The 11,986-nt window shown below is 27.8% G+C and overlaps 1 protein-coding gene, 1 long non-coding RNA gene and 1 pseudogene across 2 annotated transcripts; all 3 read right to left on the reverse strand.

The window, feature by feature from the left end:
• Nucleotides 1-5,206: 5,206 nt before the first annotated feature.
• On the reverse strand, nt 5,207-5,728 carry LOC106305609. Its single transcript, XR_001263021.1, has 3 exons — nt 5,648-5,728; nt 5,379-5,435; nt 5,207-5,265 (listed from the first exon to the last, which is right to left on the reverse strand). It is a non-coding gene; the product is annotated as an uncharacterized LOC106305609 (long non-coding RNA).
• Nucleotides 5,729-6,685: 957 nt separating this feature from the next.
• On the reverse strand, nt 6,686-9,445 carry LOC106302991 (annotated as a pseudogene).
• An 810-nt stretch (nt 9,446-10,255) lies between these two features.
• On the reverse strand, nt 10,256-11,883 carry LOC106304228. Its single transcript, XM_013740634.1, has 4 exons — nt 11,638-11,883; nt 11,024-11,139; nt 10,850-10,934; nt 10,256-10,546 (listed from the first exon to the last, which is right to left on the reverse strand). Exons 1-4 carry the CDS (start codon nt 11,821-11,823, stop codon nt 10,457-10,459), a joined length of 477 nt encoding a protein of 158 aa, XP_013596088.1. The 5' UTR covers nt 11,824-11,883; the 3' UTR covers nt 10,256-10,456.
• Nucleotides 11,884-11,986: the final 103 nt, after the last annotated feature.

An 11,986-nucleotide genomic window follows, 5' to 3' on the forward strand; every position in this document is an offset into this window, starting at 1 on the left:
GATATTTTTGCTAAAATTGTACTTACCTGGCCAAGGAGATCGACCATCTTTTTACGGATCGATCGATTGTTGAGCATGTGGTCGATCCGAAAATACTCTGTAGTTTAATTAAATATCTAAAACATTTATTGCAATTCTCAACATATAGTTTTGCTAAATATGATAACTAGATAGCCAACAAAATTACAAAAAATATTTAAGTAGTAAAAAATATGTTAATTTAACGTGTTAAAATTTAAAAATAAAGTTTAATTATGACATGCATCTTAACATTTATATAAATATATATCATAACCTAAATATAAATAATTTAACAACTTAAATTAGAAAAAAAATAAAAATCCCGGGCGTAGCCCGGGTTAATCCCTAGTCCTTATTAATAAAAGAGACCTTTTGAAGTTCCATAGAACGTCCACACCAGCGAAAAACATTCTCCTGAAAGATGACACGTGGTATTATTATTTAAAAAATAGAAAATAAATAATAAGTAAATTTGCAATATAAGGAAAAATAAATAATAAGTAAATAAAAAATATAAGAAATAGAAATATTGCAATAAACAATAATAAGTAAATATACAATATAAGGAAAATAAATAATATGTAAATATATAATTAACAAATAAAAAAATAAATTAAACATTATAATACAGACATGAATTATAAAGAATATTACAATAAGTAAATATAAAACATAAGAAAAATAAATAATAAGTAAATATACAATATAAGAAATACAAAAAATACATTAAACATCTATCTGAAAAGTATATAATAAAATAAATAATAAGTACATGTATAATATAAGTAATAGAAATATTACTTTAAACATCTATCGTAATATTACAATTTGATATAAAAGCAAGACAATTATATAAGTAAATATACAATAAATAAGTAAATATACAATGTAAAAAAATAGAAATATTATATTAAACATCTATCATAATATTAGATTAAGTAAATATACAATATAAGAAAAAATACACAATAAGTAAATATACAATAGTAGAAATAAATACTAATAAAAGAGACATTTTGAGGTTCTATAGAGGGTTCACATCAACGAAAAAAACTTCTCTCATGAGACATGGCATTATTATTTAAAAAATATAAAATAAATAATAAGTAAATAAACAATATAAGAAATAGAAACATTACATTAAACAATAATAATTAAATATACAATATAAGGAAAAATAAATAATAAGTAAATATACAATATAATAAATAGAAATATTACATTAAACATGTATCATAAAATTATCATTTGATATAAAAGCAAGAAAATTAGAATAAGTAAATATACAATATATAAAATGGAAAAAGTAAATTAAACATATATCTGAAAATGTATAGTTAAATAAATAATAAGTGAATATACAATATAAATATACCATATAAGAAAAACATCTATATGATAAATGTATAGTTTTATATTTTTATTATTTCCAAATATTTTACAAATAAATATACAATATAAGTAAACCAAGCATACAATATATGTAAAAGAAACATACAATATAAGAAGTATAAATATACATTAAACCTCTATCATAATACTATTATTTGGTATAAAAGGAAGAAAATTAAAATAAATAAATATACAATATAAGAAAAAATAAACAATAGGTAAAATACAATTAAGAAATTAAAAAGCTAAATTAAACATCTCTCTAAAAATTTTTTTAGTAAAATGAATAATAAGTAAATATACAATTTAACAAATAGAAATATTATATTAAACATCGATCGTAATATTAGAATTAATAAATATACAATATAAGAAAAAATACACAATAAGTAAATATACAATATTATCACTGAAAACACTAAATTAAATATCAATATGAAAAATGTATAGTAAAATAAATAATAATTAAGTATTTTCTTTACAACAATAATTAAGTATAAGATATAAAAATATTACATTAAGCATCTATCATAATATTAGGATAAAAAAGTAAATATACAATATAAGAAAAAATAAATAATAAGTAAATACACAATATAAGAAATAAAAACTAACATCAAACATCTATTTGAAAAATGTACGTTTTACATTTTTACTATTTACAAATACTTTTATAAGTAAATACATATACAATATATGAAGAAATAAATAGTAAGTAAATATACAATATAAGAGATAGAAATGTTACATATTATAATAAGTAAAAATATAAGAAAAAATAAATAATTAGTAAATATTGTATGTAAAAAATAAAAATATTACATTAAATATATATCATAATATTATCATTGATATAAAATCAAGAAATTTAGAAAAAGTAATTATATAAAATAATAAAAGATAAATAGTAAGTAAATATACAATATAAAAAAAATATACATTTATCTCAAAAATGTATAGTTAAATGGAAAATGTATAGTTAAATAAATAATAAGCAAATACACAATATAAACATAGAAATATTACATTAAATATCTATTGTAATTTTACTATTTGATATAAAAGCAAGAAAATTAGAATAAATAAATATACAATATAGAGAAATTCCATAAGATGGTCAGTTTAACTTTTTATCACAAAATAGCCTTAATGAGAAAAATGACCAAAAGAAGTTTTATTAAAGAGTAAAAATACATTTATACCGTAGGGTTAACTAATCTAGATTGAGGATTTAGAGTTAAGTGTGGGGTTTTGAGGATAGAATTTCAAATTAAAAAAAAAATTAAAACTAAAATTTTCAAAATAAAAAGTGGTTATTTTGGTCATTTTACTTATTCAAAGTTATTTTTGTGATAAAAACTTAAAAAAATATATTTGAGAGAGTTGCCCTACAATATAAGAAAAACTAAATAATAAGTAAATATACAATATAAGAAATGAAAAACTATATTAAACATCAATTTGAAAAATGTATAGTTTTCTGTTTTTTCCAAAGAAATAAATATTCACACAAACATATAATTCAGAATTTTGTTGTTGTTCAGAATACAATGTAAAAAAAACTATATAGTTAACAATTGAAAATAAAAATAGCCTCGCACGTTAATAATATTACATTAAACATCTATCATAATATTGTTATTTGATATAAAAGCCAGAAAATTAAATAAGTAAATATACAATATTATAAAAAATAAACAATGGGCAAAATACAATTAAAAAATTAAAAAATAAATTGAACACCTCTCTGGAAAAAATATTTAGAAAAATAAATAATAAGTAAATATACAATTTAAAAAATAGATTATTAAACATCTATCGTAATATTAGAATAAGTAAATATACAATATAAGAAAAAATACATAATAAGTAAATATACAATAGTAGAACTAGATACTAATAAAAGAGACATTTTGAGGTTCCATAGAGGGTTCACATCAGCGAAAAAAACTTCTCACGAATGATGATACGTGGCATTATTATTAAAAAAATAGAAAATAAATAATAAGTAAATAAACAATATAAGAAATAGAAACACTGCATTAAAGAATAATAATTTAATATAGAATGTAAGGAAAAATAAATAATAAGTAAATATAAAATATAATAAACAGAAATATTATAATAAACATCTATCATAATATTATCATTTGATATAAAAGCAAGAAAATTAGAATAAGTAAATATAAAATATATAAAATGGAAAAAATAAATTAAAAATATATACAAAAGGCATAGTTAAATAAATAATAACTAAATATACAATACAAAAATATTACACTAAACATTTATTATAATATTACAATAAGTAAATATAAAACATAAGAAAAATAAATAGTTAGTAAATATGCAATATAAGAAATACAAAAAATACATTAAACATCTATCTGAAAAATATATTATAAAATAAATAATAAGTAAATATATAATATAAGAAATGGAAATATTACATTAAACATCTATGGTAATATTACAATTTGATATAAAAGAAAAACTGTTAGATAAGTAAATATACAATATAAAAAATAGAAACACTACGTTAAACATCTATCTGAAAATGTATAGTTTTACATTTTTATTATTTCCAAATATTTTATAAGTAAATATAAAATATAAGTAAAACAAGCATACAATATAAGTAAAAGAAGCATACAATATAAGAAATATAAATATTACATTAAACTTCTATCACAATATTATTATGAGGTATAAAAGAAAAAAAAAATAAGTACATATACAATATAAGAAAAAATAGACAATAGGTAAAATACAATTAAAAAATTAAAAAACTAAATTAAACATCTCTCTGAAAAAATGTGTAGTAAAATGAATAATAAGTAAATATACAATTTAAAAAATATAAATATTATATTAAACATCTATCGTAATATTAGAATAAGTAAATATACAATATAAGAAAAATACACAATAAGTAAATATAAAATATTAAACTGGAAAAACTAAATTAAACATCAACCTGAAAAATGTATAGTAAAATAAATAATAAGTAAAATAAATAATAAGTAAATATTAAGTGTATAAGAATTAAAAATATTACGTAGAATAAAAATAAATAATAAGTAAATATACAATATAATAAATATAAATATTACATTAAACGTCTATATGTAATATTACCATTTGATATAAACAAAAAATAGAATAATTAAATATACAATATATTTGAGAGAATTGCCCTACAATATTAGAAAAAAAATAATAATAAGTAAATATACAATATAAGAAATGAAAAACTATATTAAACATCTATCTGAAAAATGTATAGTTTTCTGTTTTTTTCTAATGAAATATGTATTCACACAAACATACAATTCAGAATTTTTGTTGTTGTTCAAAATACAATGTAAAAAAAAACTATATAGTTAATATTTGAAAATCAAAATAGCTTTGCGCGTAGCGCGGGTTAACTTCTAGTATACTATTTTGAAAATATTATGTATGCGTATATCAAAAATAATCCATGATTTATGTTTCTAAGATACTTCATTCTATTTATTATCATAACTAGGGGCTTGCCGGCGTCCGATCTAATATTATTTAGTTATTTTGATATATAATCTAAATATATGGTTTGGTTGTTAACACTGAGTTTTTATGTTGCTTTACAATTTTTTTAAAAAAGTTCATGGTATCTTAGAAAATAAACTTTTATCGAAGACATATATCTTTGTGTCTTCGATAAAAGTTTATTTTCTAAGTTTATTAGCATCGATAAAAAAATATAAAACATATTTTGCTTTTCTAACTTGGAAAACTTAGTTTTTACAACATCTGACCGCTGTCCGGAGCATTTTCATGAGAATACATAATTGTGTGAAGGGCATATTGTACCTGATATACATTTCCCATAAGACTCTTGTTAGTGCCTCACATAATCACTTACAGGATCAACTGAAAACCAAAATCAGCATTACAGAATCTGGGAAATATGATATTTTATATACCCCGTGTGAACTGCATCACATACTCAAGATGCCAAAACCCACTCTCAAACCTTCTTCCTGTAAACAAAAGTAAAGATCAAAAAACATTCTCTCCAAAACCAGAGACTGAGACAAAAAAACATTGAGAGCTATTTAACGTGTACCTTGAGTTGATATATAAAGCGAAGAATCTGAAAAAAAAACATTTTTAAGAATCAAGATTCTTCTCTTTTCTAGACACAACCTAAGTGAGACATAGAATCAGCTCAGAGCGACTGAAATGAGCTAACTTTTTTCAGAAGAAAGTGGGTGTATCCCCGATGCTCTCCAAGATATTGACCACATCATATATAAGCCAACGTTCAACTCCTGCAACAACCATACAACTTTTTTTTTGATCTGAACACACAATTTTCTTGGTTTTGGAATCCAAATAAGGTTTAGATTTATTTACATAGAATTATGAATCTCACCTCATTTGGCCGCGTCATCATCTGCGCCCAACAAATCAACATCGTCTCAGTTATATAGTCTCAGGAAACTGGATCCTAAATACACACAAAATAAAATAAAAGTTACACAAAACTCAATCTGGAAGAAAATTATCGAGAGAGAGGGAGAGGTATATGTAAATACATGAACCGACAATGCCTAGAGATTAAAAGGAGAAATAAGTGGAGAGTGTAGCCAATAAAGACATGGTCCGACTCAATCGTATGTGGCTCATCCCCTGGTTTGGACCAACCACCGATAATAAAGCTTTCCCCGCTCAAGGATACGTTAGTGAACTCACATGTGCATATCACTTGGAGACCGTTGTTTTGGTCTTTATAATCCTTAAATGATACTACACCGTTCAATTGGCCTTCATTCCAATATCATGGAAACTCCACGTTTAATACTGATCCATATGCTTGGTGGTTGAACCAAGCAGGTATATCACATCCAGGAAAGCAAGTACTGACCAAGGATTTGAATACAAAATCCTGCAAATTGAATGTGCTAGAACTTAGAATATACTTGTAAGTGAATATAATCAATACTTCTCGCATAATATTAGGACATTTTCCGGTAATAATAAAGAGGTTGAGAAAATATAATCAATACCTGATTATATCGACCGAAGATGGGATTTCTTACATCAAAGAGCTTCAAGAGAAAGTAAACATCATTGAAGCAGAAAGATTGACCACAAGGAGAGAAGTTTACATTCAAGCTGTGAAGGAAGAGGTTGTTATAAGATTAATCTCACCATTGGGGTCACAACCAGACTTTGAATGTTATAAAACACGTGCAGAAACAAAAACCAGTAAGGATAAATTAAAAGGCTAAACCTTTTGAGGCATTGGAGCAAGAACTCTTGGAATCTGAGTAAATATCCATATCCGGAGGAGTCACATACAACCACCACATCAGAAACGCCGCCGCATAGTCGAAAACATAAAAACAGCTTGAATTCAAAGTTAAAAGCGGAGAAGAACTTTTCACATACCTCTCTGAAGTCTTAAACATCGTTATCAGGATCAGGCGGCTTCCTGATAAACATAGGGGCTGTTTGTTTCACCATTTGCCATCTCCATCCAAATGATTCATTTGTATGATCTATTCAAATGATCCATTCAGATTTTTGTGATTGTTTGTTTGTCCATCCACATAGCTCATCTAGATGAATCATCTAAATTGATCTTATGTTTGTTTCATTATTTTCATTTCCATTTAAACGAGTTTAGTAAAGAAATTACCAAAATATCATTGTGTTGATTTAATCATATGTTTAATATTAATTTTAGCTATATTACATTTAATTATTTAGTTTAATATATTTACATTAGAATTATTTTAAAATTAACAAGTTTTCTTTTTGCGGTTTGGGCGGGAAAACAAGTTTTTTCGGTTTTAGCGAGAAAACACATTTTTATGTTTTGGTGGAAAACAAGATTTTTAGGTTCTGGCGGAAAAACGATATTTTTCGATTTTGTCAGAAAAATACAAATTTTTGGTTTTGGCGAGAAAACAAGTTTTTGCGGTTTTGGCGGGAAAACACGTTTTTGTGGTTTTGTCGGGAAAGCACGTTTTTGGCGGGAAAACACATTTTTTGCGTTTTTGGAGGAAAACACATTTTTGCGATTTTGGCGGGAAAACACGTTTTTGTGGTTTTGTCGGGAAAGAATTGGGTTATTATGGGACTGTATTGAACAATTTTGGTTTTCTTATATATATGATTGAGCAAAAATGGTTTAAAGTTTAGTTGTAAACAACTAGATTTTGACCCGCGCTTCGAAAGCGCAGGTTTTTTAATTTATAAACTGTACATGTTAGAAAGTTATATTATATTGAAGAATAGGATTTCTTAAAATTATATAATTTATGACGGTGTTTATTTGAGATTTATATATACTAGAGATTTTACCGCGCTACGCGCGGTTTGTTTGTCTATAAACATTAAACCTTAGATTTAAAAAAAAATTAAGTTTGTTTTTTTTAATATTATATCATTTATTTGTTTCGATATATTTTTTGTTTTAAATATCATTAATTTATGTTAACATATTAAATGTCTCTATTAATCTTTTCGTAACCATGTTTAAATCTTTTTTAAAATTTAAAATACTCTACATTTAATAAAATAAAATAAAAATTCTATCATCTTACGTATATTATGGATCTGTTTGTTTCACCATTTGTCATCTCCATTCAGATGATTCATTTGTATGATCTATTCAGATGATTCATTCAGATTTTTGTGACTGTTTGTTTGTCCTTTCAGATAGTTCATCTAGATGAATCATCTAAATGGATCTTATGTTTGTTTCTTTATTTTCATTTCCATCCAAATGAGTTTAGTAAACAAATTACCAAAATACCCTTGTGTTGATTTAATAATATATTTGATATTAATTTTAACTATATTACATTTAATTATTTAGTCTAATATGTTTACATTATAATTATTTCAAAATTAACGATTTTTTCTGTAGTTTTGGCGAGAAAATAAGATTTTTTTGTTTTAGCGGGAAACCGAATTTTTGAGATTTTTGCGGGAAAACACGTTTTTGGGGTTTTGGCGTGAAAATACGTTTTTGCAATTTTGGCAGGAAAAAAAAGATTTTGCAATTTTGGCGGGAAAACACGTTTTTTGCGATTTTGGCAGGAAAACATGTTTTTGTGTTTTGGCGGAAATTTGCGTTTTGGGGTTTCGGCGTGAAAACATGTTTTTTTTGTGATTTTGGCATGAAAACATGTTTTCGGTTTTTGCGGAAAAACACGTTTTTGCAATTTTGACGGGAAAACATTTTTTTGCAATTTTAGCGGGAAAATGCGTTTTGGGGTTTTGGCGTGAAAAAGTAGTTTTTAGCACGGGAAAAAGTGTTTTTATAGTTTTGTCAGTTTTCGTTTGTGACAAAAATGATATTATGTTTAGGTTTGTAATTTGTGAATTACATTAGGGGTATAATAGACATTATACCATTTTGAATGAACCATCTCCATTCAAATGATCCAAATTGGTTCAACTGAATGGACTTTAAAATTAAGCCTAAATTTCCAAAAGTCATCCAGATGATCCATCTGAATGAGTTGCACTTTTAGTGCCTAAACAAACAAAACTCTCATCTTCATCCAGATGGTCCATCCAGATGGAGAAACAAACAAGCCCATAATCACAGTCCTAAAAACTGATCTTATGGAACCCGTCTTCGTTTATCCGATAATCAACCACCATCTCCGAGTTCCACCCCTGCGTCGATGTGAAGCTCTTGATCTGCACGAACGCGATGTCCCCATTGCCGCCGCCGCTCGAAACCGCCATCGCTGCGGTCGTACTCGACGTCGTAGTCCTTTTTGTTGTCCACTTCCTCGTTTACCATGTCGTACTCGTCCTGTCCACCTCAGTCGTCGGCGTCGTCTACTCTGACGATGATTGAACGCCCTCGGCGGCGGGGGGTTAGTGTTAGTGGCGCGAAACAGGCGTTGGTTCTGAGTGAAGGGAAGAGAAGATGCGTGGTGGTGGCGGCGGCGGAGGGAGACGAAGAAGGTTTTGAAGTGAATAGGAAAAGAGATAAGGAGCGAGAAGTGACGGAAGACGCCATGGGAATGGGGATAAAGCTCTGTGAGAGAGAGAGAGTGTTGTAATTGTGGATTAGATATTTCGATCAGGTTAAAGAAATTGCAGAGTATAGTGAAACGGAAACGAAGAAGAGGAAGAACAAAAGGTCACGATGCTTTCAATGAAATGAGTTTTCTGGGCCATTTAGATTAACATGTGGGGCTCGTAAAGAAATTTAAGCACATTTGAAATCACTTAATTATGTGGTAAAATGTTAAAACCTGATTGGATGATTTTTCGGGGTGACGTGGAGGGCCTCACTGATGAGGATATCCTCTTTTTAGTATTGTATTGATTAAGGTAGAACACTCGGTAAATAAATGTTTTAAAACTACATATTTGTGTTTCTAAGACTTCAACGAAGCGGTTTCTTTATTAATTTATTATATTCCCGATTATGAGATTAGAAACTCTTGCATTAAAAAAAAAAGAGAATCAATAGATATAAAATTCATACATGATATATTACCGAACACTTAAAACTAAAAATAAATGTAAAATAATTCAGCACGCGCAGATAAATTCATAGTATACAATACACCAGTTGAATTTATTATTTAATATTAACATCACATAATTATTAGTGGTCTAATTTTAATTAAATTTTCTATTCAGTTAAAACTAAATGGTACGTAAATCTTCTACGGTTTTACCATGTTCAGAAATGAGATGTAGAAGAGTTTTAAACTGGTGTAGAAGAATTTTCTATTCAGTTACCTTATTCTTCTTCATTTCAGTGAAATCACTTAAAATCTTCATAAATTGGTAGATTCAATCAAAAGAAAATAACAAGTATAAAAAGTTTTTAACATATATCAAACCCCTGAGAAAAATGAGCACAATACCAATTTATTACTTGGAGACAAGGTTAAAATTAACTTGAACAACAAAACAAAAAAAAAAGAACTAAAGTTTGATCAAATCTTTGGGTGCCAGTGAGCAATATCAGGAAAAATCTGGAAGAGAGACTGAACTGTTTCTTGCTCCTTATCCCTCAATTGCAGAAATTGAGTTTCTTCATGACTTTGGCATATGCTGGTGGTACTAGTCCAGGCTGTCTTAATCTACGCTTTGATTTCTTTGACTGCATACAAGTAAATAGAAACAAATATTCTTAACACATTTCAAACTTATAGAGAGCCAAACCCAGAAAAAAAAATTCAAAACAATAGAGTGGTATTTGTAATACAAGTTCGCCTACCATTTTTATCTAAAGAATCACACTTTCTATGTCAAACTTATTTTCACTGTCACCATTAATCAGATGAAAGCCAAGTTTTGATCAGTTAGATCCTAGTTATTATCATCCTGTTCTTCCAGAGGCACTCGCGGAATGAATAAATAAACTGATAGATTCATATTATAAAATGAGGAATAGTTAAGTAACCTTCAGGTGTGCGTTGTGGCGCTTGCCTTCTTTCCAGCGACGGATGGTACCATCATTCAGTGGCTTAAACCTGTCTTTGTATGACCTGAATTCAACAAAAAAAAATTGACTTGTTAAGAGAGAGAGAGACCCACAAACTTTCCACTTAAAAAACACTAACGATGATAAACGTACGAATAGAACTTGATCTTGACTTTCTTGACTTTAGAGGTGATTGGAGTCCTAGGCCTCCACTTCTTCTTCCATTTGGCCATTTTGTCCTTGGAAGTGATGCTCCGTACTTGAACAAACTGAATACAAACAAGAGAGCGGATCAGTGTGGAAAGAAGAAAAATTAAGATATAAAATGATGTTGCACACTAGGAGAAAACATATGAGTGCTGTTTTCTTTAGTCAATCTAAGATCCAACCAGAACCTGGTCCAGTAGATCTACAGTTTTCCAAATACATGTGTGTACGTACATAAAGCGACACTACTGAAGATATGTAAGCATGACATCAAAATACAAGAAGAGCTACAGCTACTTATAACCCACGATCAGAGCCAGGACACGAAACGTAACAGCTTTAAACTAAGAGCTCGAATCTTTGAGATTCCAAAGTAACTCGTTTGTGTATTAATTAAATGAGATAGTAGCTTGGTTCAAGAACATGACATGACAAATGCATGCAACTTCCCCTAATTGTAGATTCAACGCATAATCAGACCCAGTGCGACTCCATTTCACATGATCTATTAAGGTTCTACGCAATCAAAACTATTCAGTTAATCGAAGGATTCGACTTACATGATGAGGAACGAAGGGAGAAGCTCCGGCGGGGAGGAAGCTCCATTTGCTGGGCGGCGTGGCGAAACCTAGGGTTAACTGAGAAGTCGGGGAATGGTGGATGAGACGGTGAGGAGCACCGATTAAAGATAGGTTCCCGTTTGAACGGACTGAAATGGAACGGAGCTTAGTGCAAAGCCTCTGCATTGTCGTCGTCTCCAATCAAGACGATTTTTTTCTTTCTTTTTGAGATTGAAAGGAGGGCCGCCTGCGATCTCTTTTGTGAAATGATTTTAGGGGGTGTTTGGGCGTTAGCTTAATTATATTCGTCTTACTTTAAAAACTTATCCCAAGCGTAGCTAAGAATTAT

This window comes from Brassica oleracea, chromosome C7 (assembly GCF_000695525.1).
Source record: "Brassica oleracea var. oleracea cultivar TO1000 chromosome C7, BOL, whole genome shotgun sequence".
NCBI lineage: Eukaryota > Viridiplantae > Streptophyta > Magnoliopsida > Brassicales > Brassicaceae > Brassica > Brassica oleracea.